This window comes from Molossus molossus, unplaced genomic scaffold, assembly GCF_014108415.1.
Source record: "Molossus molossus isolate mMolMol1 unplaced genomic scaffold, mMolMol1.p scaffold_m16_p_1, whole genome shotgun sequence".
Classification (NCBI taxonomy): Eukaryota; Metazoa; Chordata; class Mammalia; order Chiroptera; family Molossidae; genus Molossus; species Molossus molossus.
The window spans coordinates 56,386,106-56,405,601 of NW_023425344.1; the positions used below are offsets into that span (position 1 = coordinate 56,386,106).

General features: G+C 47.4%; 1 protein-coding gene across 1 annotated transcript in view; it reads left to right on the plus strand.

The window, feature by feature from the left end:
• The window catches only part of SHROOM3 (shroom family member 3), a 60,772-nt gene that overhangs the window by 37,236 nt on the left and 4,040 nt on the right, over positions 1 to 19,496 (plus strand). Inside the window, exons 6-9 of the mRNA XM_036256785.1 lie at positions 3,975 to 4,871; positions 6,004 to 6,513; positions 9,069 to 9,219; positions 16,993 to 17,265. Of these exons, the coding sequence (XP_036112678.1) occupies positions 3,975 to 4,871; positions 6,004 to 6,513; positions 9,069 to 9,219; positions 16,993 to 17,265 (1,831 nt within the window). The remainder of the gene's footprint in view (positions 1 to 3,974; positions 4,872 to 6,003; positions 6,514 to 9,068; positions 9,220 to 16,992; positions 17,266 to 19,496) is intronic.

The window sequence follows — 19,496 nt, forward strand, 5'->3', positions numbered from 1 at the left end:
ATGCCCTGCGCCTTGTGAATGCGCTGGGGTACAGGGTTTCTGTACCTCTGAACAAGAAACTGAGCTGTGATATTACAGTGTTTCCTTGGGTCATGTGCTGCCTTCTCCATTTGTGAGCTGTGGGGAACTTTTTTATTTGTAGATGACTTTCTCGACGAATGACACTTATTCAAAGTAAGTTTTGAATGTGTGACTTCTAAGAAGTTTAGCATCATCAGAACAGCTCAGGGACATGCCCTTCTCAGGCTCGTCCTGTCCCTCGCCCGCGGGGCCTCGCGCTGGTCTCTCCCAGGCTGTGCGCACAGGGCCCCCTGGCGACTGCTGCGCTCGGAGCGGTTCAGGGACAGCTTCCCACAGCGGCAACTCACAGGAAGCACCTGACGTGAAAAAGCACCCCAATCATAACTGTTAGGCAAAAAGGGAGAGAAAATAACAGGAAAGTCATTATTTTTAATCACCAAAATCATTTATCCTAGGTAGAAAAAAAGAATGGACAATTTCTTAGCGTTTGAAATGTTGAATGACCCACATGGAGTTAAATGAGTAGAAAATTCCGAAGTGAGTTTTCCCAGCACCACACGCGTGTGTCGTTTTAGCGCAGCATCATAGGGCTGGCTGCTGTCATGGATTTACTAACAAGAATACATCTAAACCCCCACTACTACCTTCCATGGTTTTCAAGCCAGTTCCCTAATTTTTCTTATATTTCATTCAATCATTGTTTTCCTCTTCTTTATTCACCTTCTCAATAATCCAACTCAGGACTGTCACGCAGGAGCCTCAGCTTGGCCAGGTGGTGGTGAGCGGCCCTCGCTGCGCGGCCCTCCGCTGTCTGGTGCTCTTGCTCCGGCGGCTGTGGTCTGGGCGAGGCTGGGGCCTCTGGTTGGCCTGAGCACATGAATAAAAGCTAGAGACAGAGGGAAATTAACAGTGAGCTAGAACACTGCCAAAAGAGAACTCGGTCTGAAGTCGAAGGTGAAACTAAACTCAACCACAAAAAATCAAACAGCTCGATCGCAAAAAGGACTTGAATAGACGTGTCTCCCAAGATGCTAGATGGCCAACAAGCATATGAAAAGATGTTCCACGTCACTAATCATCGGAGAAGTACAAACCAAACCACAACGAGGTACCACCTCACGCCCATTAGGATCATTAATGTAACTACTATTTAAAATAAATAAAAAGCAGTGAGGAGGTGGAGACATTGGAACACTTGTGCACTGTCGGGATTGCAAAATGCTGCAGCTGCCATGAAAAACAGTATGAAGATGCCTCAAAAAATGGAGATTCGATCCACCATATGATCCAGCAATCCCACCTCTGAGTATTTATCCAAAAGAATTGAAAGCACAGTCTTGAAGAGATATTTTCATACCCATGTGCACAGCAGCATTACTCACAATTGCAAAGTCGTGGAAGCAGCCCAAATGTCCATCAGTGGACGAGTAGCTGAACTAAAGGTGCTCTGTTCGTACAGTGGAGTCTTACTTGGCCTTGAAAGGGAAGACACTGCTGACACATGGACGAACGTTGAGGATGTTACGCGAAATGAAATAAGCCCTTCACAAAGAGATCAGATTTATAGAACAGAAAGTAGAATGGTGGCTGGGAGAGGGGGGAAAAGAGGAGTTAAGAGGTAGAGTTCCAGCCCGGCTGGTGTGGCTCAGCGGTTGAGCGACAACCCATGCACCAAGAGGTCACCGGTTTGATTCCTGGTCAGGACACATGCCCAGGTTGTGGGCCCGATCCCCAGTGGGGGGCATGCAGGAGGCACCCAATCAATGTTTCTCTCATGGATGTTTCTGTCTCTCTCTCCCTCTCCCTTCCTCTCTCTCTAAAATCAATAAAGAAAAAATAATAAAAAAATAAAAAGGTAGAGTTTCAGGTTTGCAGGATGAAAAAGTTCTGGAGATCTGTTTCGCAGTGACATGAATATACTTAACACTACTGAACTGAACACTTTATTTATTTATTTTGTATCCTCACCCGAGGACATTTTTGCATTAATCTTCAGATAGAGCGGGAGGGAGAGAGGGAGAAACATCGACGTAAGAGAGATACATCGAGTGGTTGCCACCCACACAACCCCAACCCGGCCCAGGGCCAAACTGCACCCGAGGTACACGCCCTTAGTGGGAACCAAACCCGGGACTCTCTGGTCCGCAGGTCGATGCTCTAACCGCTGAGCCAAACAGACCAGGGCTTGAACTGAACACTTTAAAATGGTTAAAGTTAAGTGTTTTTTACCACATAGAAAGAATGCTATGAAGGGGGGAAAAATGAGACTAATTGCCCTCAACCTCATTCTTGATTAGGGCTCCTGACCTGTCAGCAGGTACTTGCCTCTCACACTAGTATAAAAGATTCAAACAAAATCTTTTTTTATCCTATTCTTTTTTCTTGAAAAATGCAAAACAATCACCAACGAGAAGCATTCTCAACCAAGCTAAGCAAGCATTTAACTCAAATTGTCTGTTTGAAGGTGATGATTAAGTGTGATTCCCGTAAACTAAGAAGATTAAATAAACAAAGAACATCGTCTCAAGGTTTACTGGGCTGGATCTTAAAGGATGAGTGCTGTACTCTTTTATTGTAAGCTTTAGTGATGTCTTCCCTAAGGAGCCTCAAGATACAGAGTAAGGAAAACGAAGATACCCAAATTAGTCATTAGAACATCAGTTTACTCCGTGTTCTATTACAGGATGCTAAGTTTAAAAACAGTTGGTATGGTGCAGTTTAAAGAGCAGTTGGGTAGAAGAGACATTGTTCAACACATTGACTAAGAGGGTACTTTGTGCCGGGGATGCCGAAATGAATGAGACATGACAGGACAGAGCCTCCCTAGCGAATCGCCTGCCTCCAGACTTCCCGTATACCATTCGGGAACCCAGTGAGAAGTACAGATTGCCCATCCTGGCTGTTGAGAAGGTCCTGGTAGAAACAAACACAACAACAAACACTGCACCACTGTGAATGAAAAGGATCTATGATGGAAGGGGAGGGGTTGCATCAGAGAGAGAGATGGGCCCCTTATTCAACTCTGCATTTATAATAAAGAAGAAGTAGCAGAACAAGGGCTAGTTTGGTCTGTGCCGTCTTCCCTTCAGTGTGCTGCATTCTCCTGCATTCTCAGACTGGCCTCCGACTTGGGACTGAGCCATGCTCCCCGAGGACTCGGATCTGCAAGGTGAAAAGTGCCATCTGCTCTCCAGATTCACTGGTGTACTGGTCAGGAATTTGTAAATCATGGTGGTTTGCTGGAGATAGCTTTTCTCCCCACATCAACTGTTGCATGGCCAGCAGGCGGGCAGTGCTGCAGACTCCCATTTTCCCTGTAGAACAATAACAAAAGTATTGGAAATTGTTGGGGTTTTCCTTGGAGCCTAGATAGGGGACATTTGTTTGAATCACCATGCACCCTATTTGTTCATTATTATCAATCTCTTTCTCCAGAGGTAACTGCTCATTAGCTCCTTAGGTGAGACTCTTCCCCTCATTATATTCCAGTTGAAGAAATGAAAACATTAGGAGACTAAGAGAAAGTTGAAAATAAAACCTTCTACTTCAGCAGCCGGAGCAGATGCTTTGCAAACAGACCCGCCCCGGGGGGGACCGCGCTGGAGAGAATGAGGCTCTTTCCCCAGCGTCGGGCTGGTTCCAGAGCAGTCCTAAAGGAAGCCCCCGGGAGGCACTGACTTGTTGCTTTCCTTTTATAACCCGAAGCTTGTCCTCAAAAGCCACCTTGTGGGTGGTGGGGGCAGTGAGAGAAAGTTAAGAAAAGAAAATGCCATGTGACATTTTCCTGTAGGAGGTCGTGCCTCTCTGGTATTTTATGTAAACTTGGTTCTTTGCATGAGCTGGTGGGGGAGGGAGAGAGAGTGTGCAACTTCCCTTGCAAATGCTTTTCCATCTGCCATGAACCCTGGGCCCCTGTCTTAGTGCTGGCATGTTTGTGTTTACACCCGCTCCAGGTCACTCAGTTGTGCAGAAAGAGGCGGAGAAGGGACGCTCTTGCTCAAACACCACCCCAGCCCTCAGTGGGGTGGTCCAGGCTGCAAAGCAGTTGGTGCCTCAGTTCCCAGCGAATGTCCTGGACAGCTGGACCATCAGAGGCAGGCCAGCCGAAGGCCTTGCCCCAGGCCACTGCCCGCAGGAATGCAAGGGCATCTCACAGACACCAGGGCTGTACCTCTGATCCCCCTTGGCTCAGCTCTGCCTTCCCCCGTCCCCTCCAGCTACTGTTCACAGGCTGCAGGTGATCAGCCGACCAGGAGGGACAGTCAGACTGGGCAGCAGCCTCTTCCGCCCTACACCCCAGCAGTGACTCACAGAAGCAACGGCCACAGCCTGGGCCAGCCCCCCAGCCCTAGAGGCCAGGGGCCTCCCAGCCCAGAGCACAGGGTAGAAGAGGGGATGAGGAAGCAACCTCTCCTGTCTCGGGTGAAGTGGGCCCACTCCGTCAGAGAGAACAGCCTCCCCGAGGAATCTTCCTTGCCCGAGTTTGCAAACCTGAAGCACTCTAAGCAGCAGCAGAATCTCCCAAGTTCAAGCAGCACTTCCGACCCAGACACGCCTCTTGGGGTCCCAAGCACTCCGGGGAGGATCTCCCTCCGAATATCAGAGTCGGCCCTGCAGGCCTCCCCTCTGCCTCGGGAGGACTATGATGATGAAGTGTTTGTGAAGGACTTGCACCCCAATGCCACGTCCAGTCCCACCTTGGAAGCTCTGCCCCCACCCCCACCTCCTCCTCCTCCTCCCCCGAGCCAGGAAACCCTCGTGAACAGCTGGGACGACTTTCCACCTCCTCCCCCCCAAGTTCTGTACGAGGCACAGCTGGACAGCGAGGAGAACAAGGAGCTGCCTGCGAGGTGAGTGGGCAGATCGGGTAGGGCAGGCCCTCAGCCGAGGAGGAAAGGGTTTCCCTCACTGATAGATGTTCACACTCCAGGCTTCCCAGACCCTCCTCCTGTTGGCCACAGGAGAGCCCTGGTATGGAGGGTTTACACAAGCTCAGCTCATGAAACTGGCAGGTCGATTCCTTTGCGTCCCTCAAGGGGTGGGGCACTCGCAGTCACCGGGCGGCAGGGAGCGAGAGCAGTGGAGATGGGCTGGCACCCAGGAGGCACAGTCCCTGCTGTGGACACGGTAAGTTCCGAGGGTCCACGTAAATAGCACCCCTCTTTCCTGCCCAAGTCCTGAGTCCGTTCAGGAATGAGAGAAAAGAGGAAGGCATACAGAAGACCAAGATACCACCCGTGTGACTGCACGAGCTGATGCTGGGGGAGATGGCCTCTATCTGCGGTGAGCCCCCAAATTAAATAGGGTTGCCTGCCTGTTCACAGGCCATGCTGCACATCCACACATACACGTGTGTACATTTTATATACATATGGAAAGAGAACACGCGAGCATGCCTACAGGCAGCCGTACTCTTAGAAGAGCTAGGCTAGGAATGGGCTCTGGTTAGCTTCCCTCCCCACAGGCTCTCCACATCCACAGAAGGGAATAAAGAGTAGGGCAAAAGGTCAGGAATGTTTAGGGAAAACCTGTTCTTGGAAACCAGAAGAATGGGGAGGGAGCATTGCCCAACACATACTCCCTAGGACAAGGGATCTTTCACAACACCAAGAAAACATGCCCCATTGCTTGCTATCACCTTTGCGGGAACGCCCTCCAGATGCCAGAGTGATGTATCACCACGCTCCGTTCACCTGGACCCTTCAGAAGGCTCTGGATTAGGAGAGCAACATCCTACTCGATGTACCCCCTCAAAGTCGCACAGCCTCTCTGCGGCCAGCTAGCTGGTGGGCTGAGCTGAAGGCCCTGGAGGATGTGCAACTTTGGGGGAATGACCCCCTCAGAAGTGTACTACCTCACCCCACTCCTGACGTGGGAAGCTGCAGCCCTGGAGGTGAAAACTTCTCCCTCATCGTCCTTCACTCCCATCTTCCCCCTTCTACTGACTCTACTCTTACCACCCTCTTTGTTCAACATCCCCAGTGGCTCCAGCACACCTGCCAACTGGACCGTTGCCAAGCAGAGGCCCATGCCTGGGACAGCCCACCTGACTGGTCATCAGATACTAGCTTCCAGATCCCAAACTCCTGTCAAAGGGTCACAGGCCGGCGAGACCAGCCCGCCCTCCACCACGGGTGCTGTGCCCCAGCGAGCCGGGTCTCTTGGCTGGCAGCCAAGCCCAGGAAAGCCACCTTCCGTTCTGACCCATGGCCTCACCCATGACCCACTCAATGGGACTCGGGTTGTAGAAAAGAATGTCAGTTCTGGTCCTCAGAAGACGTCAGAAGACATCAGAACGGAGGCTCTGGCCAAGGAAATTGTCCATCAAGACAAATCTCTGGCAGACATTTTGGACCCAGACTTCAGAATGAAGACAACTATGGACCTGATGGAAGGTTTGTTTCCTCGCGATGTCACCTTGCTGCAGGCAAACAGCAAAAAGAGGAAGGCCGCGCAGAGAACCGTCAGCTGCCCAGGGTACGAGGGCAAGAGGTAAGTCCCTGATGATGTCCCCAAACAGACTTACAAACGAACTCCATCCGCGGGGTGATGTGCCTGGGACTCCTCACCTGATCTTTTCCTGCTTCCAAAGACCCTGACCCAAGAGTGACATTCTCTGTCGGCCTGGGGGGAGGGGCTCTGGAGTGGGAAGTGGGACAGACTGACCTGGAGTCACCAGGCACTTGCCCAACCACAAAAGTAACAATAGTGACAACAATTGCTGTTAAGACCTATTTTCATGTTCTTTTGGGTCCAACGTATTAATTCCTTTATATAAACGTTATCTTGTCTAATCTTCGCAAGAACCTTCTGAGATAGCTACCAGCTTTATCTCCATTTTACAAGTGAGGAAACGGAAGCGCAGAGAAGTTAAGGCTGTGCCCAGCTGGTCGTGGAGCACGTGAGTGGCGGTGTCTGTGTTTGAACTCAGCCCCGTGAGCGCCGCTCTCTTCAGGATTAACTCTGCACACGCAGCCTCCCAGGGAGCCCAGGGACCCTGCGGAGCATGCCGGGCCTCCCCAAGGCAGGGCGGGCCTGGTCTTTGTAACAAGGATGAGAGCCTAGTGGCAGATGTATTTACTACACTCACGTTCGCCTTTGTAGAGTTAGGGTGGATGTTTGCTGTGTTCTGAAAATCAAGAAAGGTCTGAATGGGGGCACACGCGTGTGGTTTTGTTCCGCCTGTGAGCCTCTGCCCTGAGGCTCTCTGAGCCCCCGTGTGCACGCACATGTGTCCCAGCGCCCAGCCACGGGAGAAAGGACCGTGAGCAGTCTATTTTTCATTCTTTTGACTTCTCCTGAGTCACTGTGATACCTTCCTGCGTGTTTGATTTCCATAAAGTACTACTATGGGAAAGATTTAGCGTGGTTTTACTTTCTTTTTCATTTCCAATGAAAACTGAATCGACAGGTTGGAACTCTGCGGTCAGTGCTTCCAAACTAAATAACGACAGAGAGCATTTCATCTAAAGTTGGACTTGCATTTTAGAAATTGCCAAATGGTCCTAACTGCATTATTAACAAGAACACCATGTTTTGATTGGAAGGGGGAGAAGTAAAGATGTAGTACTTACAAGCTCTTTGATATGTTATCAGAGGTTTTCCCAATGCAAGGCCTGGACAGTGCCTTTGTCCATCCCCTTGCTTTTCAGATTTGGCAGAAACTAATTGAGGTGAAGTTGATTTATCCAGGGTTGTGTGTGTAGCAAACATTTACTGATCACCTGCAGTGTGCAAGGCAATCACCGGGTGCCAGGAGGGGTCCAGAGCTTCTGGGGGTGTGCCAGTTAGTTCAGCATGAATGATTGTGGTAGGTCAGAGGGAGGGGCTTCTGCTCACTTGATTCTGTTCTCTGATCCCTTGCTGCAGGTAGACCGAAGTAATTTATAAGTACATCCTTAGCATTATCATTGAGAACATATGTTCTCGGTCAATTTAGAAGTGAAATGGTCCTGTAGTTTTTGCAGGTGGGATTTCAAAGGATGGCATGCGCCATCTTCTGGTGGACATGAGCATGTTCTGTTGTGCTTGAGACTGCAAATGCCCAGTGTGAGGTTTGGTTATCAAATAAATGCATGAAAAGCTCATTTGTAATGGAATGAATAAAGCAGGGCGGGGGGGGGGGGGGACCTATCAAAAACCTTTTTTCTATTTTTCAATGAACTGGATTAAATGTAATTATATTGCTTAGAGGAATAGTCCCGTCAAGCAGGAAACTAGTAAAAAAGACTTTTGTGGGGGTTTTTTTCATTCCACAGTAAAATGATGGTCGAGATGTTACATAATGTCTCATGGTTGAATGGTTGAAATACCTCTCCAGGAGAACCTAACCTGCTTCCATAGAACCACTTATTCAGTGGGGAATCTTAAGGCAACTTAATTATACTAAAACCCAGAACACTAGGTATCAGGTTTCTCCACTCCTAATTTGTTCCGCAGCCTTGAAAAGCCCTGCCGTGTAAGCAGTGAGTAGATTTCACCTCTTGTATTCACTGACCAGCAAGCTCCAGGTTTCCCAGGCTTCTATAGGACGTCAGGCTCAGTGAGAAGGAAAATTGACAAATGTCCAAATAACAAGTATAATATACATCGGAAAGATAATGGGTAAGCCTGGCAGAGTAGGAAATAATCTAAAATCTGACATTTGTGCAACAGCTTTAAAATACTTTCACCCTGATTAAGTCCTGGCTCCCCATTGCCCTTCTGTGAAATAGGGAGTCAGTATCATTCTTATATATATCACAAAAGGAAAAACATGCAGAGAGGTTAAATGACTTGCCCTGAGTCATCTGGTAAGTCCACAGTCCTGATTTCCACTCCTCCCCTTCCCAGTACTGCCTCTGGTGGTTTTTATCCCAAGTGTGCCTGGATTTAGGAGCCCTGTGCAAGGTGATCACTCATTAGTAAGTATTGATTAGTCCGTTCATCCTAGTTTCTGGGAAGTAATCGAATAGGATTTTTTATACATGTCTGAATGGAGAGACTTGGTGCAATGGCGCTTTGGTATGTGCTGTGTGTGGCTACACGTTTTGTTCTTTACGACCCAGGAGTGAAGATAAGGAAGCAGTGGGCATGTTGGTCAACTGCCCTGCCTACTACAGTGTGTCGGCTCCCAAGGCTGAACTTCTGAACAAAATCAAAGATATGCCAGAGGAGATGAATGAGGAAGAGGAGCAGATGGATGTCAACGAAAAGAAGGTAAAGAACTGGGACCATATCCTGCTCTCCCAGAAAGATAGTCAAGGTCCCAGCAGGGTTAGTGGCCCTTGATGGCAGGAGGGGAGGGGGCCTGTCACATCACCAAGCTCACCCAAACCATCATTGGATCTGGACTTGCATGGCACGTTGAGCAATTTCCTCACAGCTCACCTGTCATTTTCTTTTCTATAAATGACAAAGTGAAGGTTGGTGGGAATAAGTTATTTCCTAAATGTCTCATAGCTAGGACTAGAACCCAGGTCCCCTGTCTGCGAGTCCAACACAGGGACCCCAGCAGTTCTCAGAGCTGACCAGCCAATGGCCTGTGTAATTTTCATTCATGTTTCATGCTCAAAAGGAAAACTAGGAAATCTCAAAACTTTAAGGAAAGGGAGACTAATTGTCAAAAGACATTTTGGAAAAGGTAAATCTTTAAATTCCCGAGCTCCCTTTGCAATACCCCAGTGAACAGCTTGAAAGCACAGTGTTGGAATTTAGCTGTTAGCATATGATCCTCTTGCAGAAATTTTCATCGCTAAGCGTTTTCAAAGTGAACGTGTTGCTGCTGTTGTCTTACCACGCGCCATGAAGAGCTCAGCTCGCCTGTGCCTACCGGGCAGAAAGTTCTTGCCATTTCATTTCCCTCCATCCCAGAGGGGCTGCCACTGTGCTCTCGGCCCCGACGGCTCAGGCCTGCGTGCAAAAAAGGACTCTTTGTTGAGGCTGCCTCTTGCTGCGTCTGGAATGCAAGTGGTTCTCAGTGGTACCGATTCTAGGAGAAACTTTCTCATGTGATTCTATTTCATATATTCTCGAGTGTGTGTCCAGAGCCCTCTTGTTTCTGTATTGGAGTGAGACCACAGGATATAGACCCTGGGAGCAGGAAGTCTTGGGATTCGGAAGCCCCTCTGTCAGTCATTCCCCAAGACTGTTCTGAGGCAGAGTGTCGCCTAATATTTAAAGTTATTAATAGTCTAAGGTGCATATCTAGGCATGAAACAGCAAGAGTCAGTGGACTAGAGTCCTGATTTATTAATGTTTGTTAAATTGAAATTAGCATTTTAAGTCTATTCAACTTTAATACATTTTCTATTTATATATCCTATTGATGCAATATTATAATTCAAGTAAATATGTGTTACTTAAAATATGAAACACTTTCATAATCTGAACTTCCGACACACATAAAAAGTAAAGACAGTTTGCTGTCCGAGCTTGCAGCGAAACCCTGCCACGTCTGCAAACATCTGCCTGAACAGGGCCCATGATTCTCAGTTCTGAGGGCAAGAGGTTTTGGCTTCGAGACTGAGTGGAAAATTTCAAAAGGCAAAAAGAATCTGTTGTTCCTCAGAGTTGGCTTTCTCCAGGAGATCATGAGTGACCCAGATGGATCTCAGATGCCCATTTCTGTTCCTCTTCCTTCATTCTTGAAGTCCCAAGCTCCCCTCTGGCCTGTCTTCCTGTCAGCCCGAAAAACTTCCTCCAGCATTTCTTTTAGAGTAAAGTCCGCTGGTGACAAATTCTTTTCCTTTTTCTTCATCTAAGAATTCTGCTGTCATTCCTGAAGGATGTGCCCCTGGAGTTCTGGGTTGCCTGTTCCTTCTCTGTCGGCACCGTAGGACGCGGCCCTGTGGACTTCCATGGTCTGTGATGAGAAACGCAGTCATCTGAGTACTAGTCCCTCCTGGGTGCAGTGTGGTGTTTTCTCTATCTTATGATAAGCAGTTTGATTATGACGTGGATGGGCCTGCTTTTCTTTAGTTTATCCTGTTTGGGTTTGCTGAGCTTCTGATTTATATAAATGTGTGTATTTTACCAAATTTAGGAAGTTTTCAGCCATTGACACGAATGTCAGAGCTTTTGATGTTGCCCCACAAGCTCTTTTGTTTCCAGGCTGTTTCCTGTCGGTTCTTCTGATTGGATCATTTCTGCCGGTCTGTCTCCAAGCCCACTGACGTGCCTGTCTCCACTCTGCGAGTGATCTTTTTATTTATTCCAAATATTACGGTTTTCAATACTAAAATTGCTATTTATTCAGTTCAGTTCCTTTTTTGCCGTGCCCATTTCTTTCCTGCAAATTCTGTCTTTTCACGAGTGTTTACTTTTATCATGGAGCATAGTTATAAAAACGATTTTAAAGGCTTTGGTAATGATCCCAACAGTGCAACTCTGTTTTAAGTGGAGTCTCAGGTGGTGGGGGCAGGGTGAGGAGAAAAGAGAGAAGAAAGGGGTCCAAACCGGGTTTCCCCACACGCCTGCCCACGGACGCCCCTTTTCCTCCTCCTCTGGTTTCAAAGGCAGGGCTCTTCTCAGAGTTTCTGCTGCCACACTGTCTGTGTAGTTCTGCCTTGGGGCTATTCTCAGGGCAGAGGTAGAACATAAAAGGTGGGGACAGAATGGGAAACTCACCCCCATTCTGGGTTGCACTTCAAGTCTGGCTGCCCTCCGCGGGGCAGTGCCGTGGTTCAGTTTACAGAGCCCTCAGAATCTAGGGCTGTTGGCCCTGGAATGGGGAGAGGGGCCATAGTGGGTTTAGCAGCAGGGAGACCTGCAGTGTGGAAAGTCTCTCCAGCAGCTGTGTGGGGGGAAGAGAGGGTCGTGGGGACGGTGTTAAGCTGTCCAGGGAGTGACCACGCCAGGCTAAGGGCAGCGCAGTCGGAGCAGTGAGAAACAGACGGATTAAAAAGACAAAAGTAAAATGGACAGAATGGTAGCAGATTGGATGGAGAGCGTGGACGAGAGGAGAGGGTCCAGGTGACTGTCGTGGCTGAAATAGGAAAAACAGGAAGGTCATTTAGGGAGGGAGGGAAACGAACTTAGTTGAATCTAAAGAAATATTATTTCTTCTGTATAAAAAAAATTTCTGATTTTTGTATGGCTAAGAGACCATACTACATGGATATGACAACCTCCTGGTCACCAGCCTTCCCAAGAGGAAAGAACCACTGTGGACAGAGGCCATTGGAAATGGCAGTCGGGTCCCCAGGATCTTTGTGCTTTGATCAGGTCACATCAGAGAGACAGAGATTTGATTCTGACATCAGAGCAGTAACAGTCCCCGACTTCTCTGGGTGAATCCGGCCAAGGAAATTGCCGTGGGTTGCTGCCTGGATCCTCCCTACTTTTTACGACAGGGGCCCCTGATTTCTCTGTCCCTAAACCCCAGCCACATGGCTAGGAGTCCTGACTTCTCTTCTTTGAGATGAAGACAGTCAATCAGCAGAGGCCAACTGTGTAATGACATTATCGGCAACAACGTAGTACAAGTTCTCAGAACAGGAGGCGAGCTGAGGGCGGGGGGATTCCCCTGGAAACAGCTCCCTAAAATGAGTAGTGTGCTCTTCAGAGTGTTCCCTAATATTAATGATGCTCACGCACAAATAATAACTGGAGTGTGTATAGTGCTTTTATATTTTCCATAGTGCTTGTACACGCTTTATTTTATGTGGGCTTCATAATATTCCTATCAGCTATTTTAATGTAGTGATTAAAGGCCTGGCTTTGGCACTTTCTAGCCACATGAGCTTGGACAAGTTAAATAACATCAGTTTCCTCATCAATAAAACCAGGATAATAGCAATATCACACCAGGTCGTTGTGAGTGGTAATTGAATAGGAAAACATTTAACTAGTGCCTGGCACAGAGAAGGAGTTCCGTATTGAAACGTTATAACTAGTTTTAGAAGGGTATTGTTAGCCCCTTGCCATGGTGAGAAAGCTGAGACCCAAAAGGCCAATGTCTAGCCTGTTGGTGACTTTCCCACTACAGCCTGTCTCCTGGTCTGTGTGGCCCTGGAGCAGGAAGGGGGTGGGACCCGCCCAGCAGGTTGCTGCTGCAGACCTTGCTGAGGGGGGGAGGGAGGGTCTGCTAAACGATGTCTACAGAAAGAACCTTATAAATAGCATCTCACACAGGTGGAGTTAAGTGTATCCCAGATGAGAAGTTAAGTGGATAAATGTCAATGATTTTGCAAATCAGTAGCTCCTGAGAGAACAGTATGTTGTTAAAGGGGGAAAAAAAAACAAAATACCTCTTTTCTCTCTCCAGTGAATTCTGCAGATAGAAGTTGGTAGGTTTTTTGGGGAGATCTCCGTGGCAAAGAAATGGCTATTTAGTACAGCCAGCTTTCCCTTGATCCTTCATTTACTCCAATCCCTTTTAACTGTACTTTAAAATCCAAATTTCCATATGTGAAGGGCATGGTAAAATGAAAAAACTTCAAATACCACCCAAATATGCAACATTTGGGCCAGAAGTGACTGCTTGGTACACTTGTGTTAGCGTATATGGCCAAGCTGTAGATATATCACATTCCATCCCAGCAAACAGCTTTCAGAAATCACAGTGCCACAAATGTGTATTGGTCCTTCCCAGTAAAGACTGCCGGATCACTCGGAGGCCTTTTCATCTCATTCTGTTCCTCGTTCCATGAACCTGGAGTATGCATCAGCTCCTGTACTGATGGCTTAGGGTTCTGCCCCGCATTGATGTCTTTTTTTTTTTCATCCTCACCCGAGGACATTTTTGCATTTATCTTCAGATAGAGCGTGAGGGAGTGTGGGAGGAAGAGAGAGAGAGAAACATTGACTGGCTGCCACTCACATGACCCCAACCAGGGCCGAGGACAAACTGCAACCAAGGTACGTGCCCTTAGCAGGAACCAAACCCAGGTCTCTCTGGTCCACGGGCCGACACGGGTCTCTCTGGTCCATGGGCCGACACGGGTCTCTCTGGTCCAAACTGGCCAGCACGATATCTTCGAAAGCCAGAACAGAAAGGACTGGGTGGATGGCCTGCTGAGCCTGATCACGGGTGGCCTTCAGCTGGGTCAACTTCCCTGGCCCACCCTTGCCCACTGCACTGTGCTTACTTGGTGGCTGCCCTTTCAGCCCTGCTGACCTGTCATCCCTAAAGCAGAACTAGGACATTACAACCTTACTTGGATTGAAGGAGACTGAGAAAGTTGGGGACCAAGTCTAGCAGAAACTCAGAGCAAAGCTCTTCCGCTCTTCACCCCTCACCCCACATGTGAAGACAGACAGACTTACTCTTACTGGTTTCTGCTCATTTGCAAATTAAAAAGTTATCATACTGTCCCTTAAAATGCCAGCGACAGAGTAATGAGAATTTTTTAATATTAAATTATTAATAAAAGTGCTCTGAGTTCCTTCCAGAAATGACACACAATATTAGTTTCAAAAGAAGTCATATACGGAAAACACAAAGCGGATACCTTTTCTTTCTACTGTTTAGCTTTTTAAAAGCCCTTTTTCAAAACGTGAGGTTGAAATGAGTCAGAACCCCAGAGGAAGCGAGGCCCTCCCCTTGGGCTGGAGTGGGAGGAACGTACTGCTCTCTGAACTACCTCTCGGGATGTCGTCAGAACCTGTTTTCTATCGGAAAGGGGCAGTAAGAGGGGCAAGCCTAGGAAATGCCAGCTAAGAGGCTGCAAACTCCCGGCCTGACTTCCGGTAGTGTCTCAGCCTCCTCTGACACACAGCGACGACATCTGACTGGTGAACCGGCGGGAACGTGGGCAGGCGCGCAGCGCTCCTTTGCCCGCTGCTTTCCAGCAGGTCCTTGCCGCTCCCGTCCCAGGGCCCGAATCACAAAGCGAGATCACCACAGCCTGCCAGGAGCTCTGCTGAAGGTACCTGGCAGGTTCTCTTGCAGGCAAATACCTCAGCTGCCAGCCAGAACTGTTTCTTGGAAAACAGTGAGTTTTCTAGGACACTATAAGGAAAATTAAACCATTAACACTAAGCAATATTCTCTGTATTTTTCTGGGCTCAGACTCTAGTTGAGTAATATAACATGCATATATACACACACTGTCCCACTATTAAAATTGTCTTTTGCATTGACTTTGTCTTAACAAAACAACTTGAGGAAATCTGAGTATAATCTGTGATGTGAGGGTACAGCAGATACTAATTTTTTTTTAATCCTCACCCGAGGGTGTGTTTATTGATTTTAGAAAGAGAGAAAAGGGGAGCCCTGGTTAGTTTGGCTCAGTGGTTAGAGTGTCGGCCTGCAGACCAGAGAGTACCGGGTTCAATTCCCGCTAAGGGCACATACCTCGGTTGCAGTTTGTCCTCAGCCCTGGTTGGGGTCGTGTAGGTGGCAACCACTCGATGTGTCTCACATCTATGTTTCTCTCTCTCTTCCTCCCTCTTTCCCTCCCACTCTTTCTGAAGATAAATGCAAAAATGTCCTCGGGTGAGGATAAAAAAGAGAGAGAGAGAGAAAGGGGGAGAGAGAGAAACATCAACTGACTGTCTCCCATACGAGCCCCAACCAAGAATCAGACCCAAAAGCTTTTTGGTGTACAGGATGACCCCAGCCGAGCCACCTGGCTGGGGTCAAATAGAAACTTGTTAATCACCCTTCAGCCTCTCCGATTAAGGCAGTGTTGAGAAGACAATATGAATCACCCAGAACTGGGACATTTTAAGAACATCATGAACTGACTTATATTGTAGTATGTTTGGTGGTCCAATTCCAAGATGGGCGATTGTGGAGAAATAAATATTTCCCTTTGTCATTGTGGATTATTGTATTCTGATTCTGATGTTTAAAAATAGTACAAGTCATTAGTATCCTTCAATTCTGTTAGTCAAAACTTTTTATTTTTTCCTTTCCTTTAAAATGAAGACTTAATCTGACATAGAAATGGTGACCCTTTTGTACCAAGTTTCCAAGTGGAGCCACACAGCTCGGTCTCTCTCTCTCTCTCTCTCCCTTTCTCTCTCATAAACACACGCATTTGAGCTGGAACCTTTTTAGTGGGAAAGAAATAGGTTTTAACCCCAAAAGTTTATGTCATCTTTCTATCTGGCTACCTCAGGCTAAGAGAAAAGAAATGAAAGCATCAAAAGCCATGGAGTTGAACTTCTCTTGCAGCGTAGAAGTAGGTTCATATAAATGAAGTCAAGCTTGAAACCACTAAGACCTTTACATTATTCCTTCAATTAAATATGGACTATTTGTGTAACTGTTTTATGTGTATAGGAATTAAGGTGGCACATTACATAGCTCATGTAAATGGGGACAGTGGGGTGAAGTGGAAAAAACAAGGAGCTGAATTCTGATAAAGGTCTCATGAATATTTATAATGATTGTTCAAGGGAACCCCTGAAGGCAGGCTTATTTGTGTTCAGGGCAGCCCCTCCTGATAGTACGTGTGTCTTAGACCTCACTTCACCTCACTGAGTCAGTGTCCTCACCTGTGGTATGTGGATAAAACAGTGTCTACCTCAGAACTGTTGGGAAGACTGAGATGATCCCTGTAGTTTCTCATACAGTGTCTAGCACATAGTAATTGCCCTATAAATGGTATCTGTGATCTTGGGCAAGTCCCATAATTCTTTGATTCTTGGCTTTACTATTTGTAAAACAAGCCTATTTACCCTACCTGCCTATGGTATTGTTGTGAGCATCAAGTGAGAATGTAACTTTAAAAAGACTTTTAAAATACATATTTAAGAAACCAGTTGGGAAGTCAGCTGGACACAGCACAACACGGAAAGCATTAAGAGGCGATGTTTAATCAAGTGTTGGCCTGTGAGGATTGAAGAGGTTCAGAGAAAGACAACTGTGGTCATTCAGGGAGAGGAAGGAGTATTGTGGCCTAATGTGGGGGGCAGTCCATATAGAGTGGGGGGCCTTCAGCTGAGCCTCAAAGAGAAGACGTGGTTGGGAGAACAGAATCCTCCTTCCTCTGACCACTCCGGCTGGCTAACCTTCGCTGTGGGTCTCCTCTGTCCTTACAGGCCGAGCTGATCGGAAGCCTCACCCACAAGCTTCAGACTCTCCAGGAAGCGAAGGGGAGTCTGCTGATGGACATCAAGCTCAATAACGCCTTGGGAGAAGAGGTGGAGGCTCTGATCAGTGAGCTCTGCAAGCCCAATGAGTTTGACAAGTACAAGATGTTCATCGGGGACTTGGACAAGGTGGTAAACCTGCTGCTGTCGCTCTCGGGGCGCCTGGCCCGCGTGGAGAACGTCCTCAGTGGCCTTGGTGAAGATGCCAGTAAGGAAGAAAGGGTAGGTGACCTGGCGCTTCAGTTCAGAGTTTCCCTCTGAGCCCACATACACAGAGAAGTACAATTAGACATGGCCCCTTTGCTCAGGAAGATTACTATCTGTGTGGGGCAGGGAGAGAGTCCAAAGTATAGAGAAGCAGGAAACAGAGAAGAGGGCGTGTTCCATGCCAAGATGTAATGCTGACTCTGCAGACTCAGGAAACACATAGGCAAGAAAAACACAGGTGCCAGGGTTTCTTTCCTTCCTTTCTAATGGGGGTTGACCTTGTAAGAAGAGAGAGGGCCAAGAGAACATCGGGGGATGAGGAGAAGGTGCAAGAACATGAGCTCAAGTCCCAGGGATTCTGCAGTTCACCTGGGGGGCGTGTCTCCACCACCCTTACTGAAGGAAGAGACAGGCAGTGATGGGTGGAAACACCGGATAAAAGTCAAGTGCTTCCCGAGCCGGCGCTGTGGGCTCACACTTCTCGTGCAGCCTCATGGAACCCTCACGACAGGCCAGTGAGTGACAGAGCCCCGATATGCGGAGTCCCACTGCAGACCCCAAGTATCATTCACCTCACTGAACTTCATTCCATTGCTACTGAGCATTCTTCCTCTACTTGTCCGTACAACACGTTTGCTGGGTGTCTATTTTGTGCCACTGACTGGGCACTTAGAATATATCTGTGAACAACACAGATCCCTCCTAGAACCAAGGGAAGTCAGATGCTGAATGTAGCTAACACACACACACACACACACACACACACACACACACACCCCACCCCCCCCAAACCCCCTGCATATACCCACCAGGCGGTGGTGAGCGCACCAGCCCTCCAGAGCCCCTTTGCTCTCTGGCGCCTCCTCCTGTCTACAGCTGTCTCTCTCTCCGTGCTATCGGGGGTTTCCTAATTATTTCTTCTAAAATATACATTTCATTAAAAGGAAAGATGTCTTTTTTCAAATTGACTTTACAAGGATTAGAAAAGGTCCAGGTGGTGACATCTGGGAATGTGACCAGGTATCCAGAACCTCTGCACTCCCTTGAGCGCCCTCCTCACGGACACGCGCTGGGCCTCAGCGCCCTCTGCTGGCAGTTGTCCAATAGCACCTGCCTCAGAAGAGCAGTGCTTTCCTCCTCGCTTCCACTCAGCAAACAGCGAACGACAACCTGTAATACATTAGGTGCTGCGTCTGCCAGGGATGAACAGGGAAAAACGCAGGCCCTGCCCCCCAGAGTGAAGAAAACCAGTCGGGAAGCAGCACGTGTGCCCAGTACGCTGGAGCGCAGCGGTCGAGCCAGAGCCCAGAAACGCTGCTCAGGCGGCGGGGTGAGGCTGGGCGACTTCATGTAAGTGGGGCTTAGTAGAGTCTAGAAGAATTTCATAACTGTAGCCGGACCGAGAGTGGAAGGGCTTCACAATTTAGAAGGGATATCATGGACAAAGTAAAGAAAGACCTGTGGCTTTTTCAAAAACTATTTGCATAGGGTTAGGTTTAGAACATAGAGTGATTATTTGGTTCGTTTTAAGAGATTGTAAATTATAGAAAATACTAGAAAAGTGTGGAGTCAGGGGTTGGACAAGAGGTAGGTCCCTAACTTTTTTATTTGATGACTCAAACAATTCGATTTAAAAATTGAGCAGAGTACCTGAATAGACATTTCTCCAAAGGGGACATATGAAAAGATGTTCAATGTCACTAATCATTAGAGAAATGCAAGTTAAAACCACAATGAGATATCACTTCACACCTGTCAGAATGACTTATCATCAATATTTCAACAAACAAGTGATAGGATGTGTAGAAAGGGGAAACTTTGCGCATTTTTGTGGGATTATAAAGTGGTGCAGCCGCTATGGCAAACAATACATAGGTTCCTCAAAAAACTAAAAATAGAACTACATATGACCCAGCCACTCTACTTCTGTGTATTTATCCAAAGAAATCTAAAACAATTCAAAAGATATATGCACGCCTATCTTCACTGCAATAGCCAAGATACGGAAGCAACCTTAAGAGTCCATCAAAAGACAATTGAAAAAGCAGATGTGATTTTATTTATTTATTTATATATATATATATATACACACACACACACAATAAAATATTACTTGTCCATTAAAAGGAATGAAATCTTGCCATCTGTGACAATGTGGGTGGACCTGGAGGGTATTATGTTAAGTGAAATAAGTCAGTCAGAAAAATACCACATGATTTTACTTATATGTGGAATCTAAAAATATA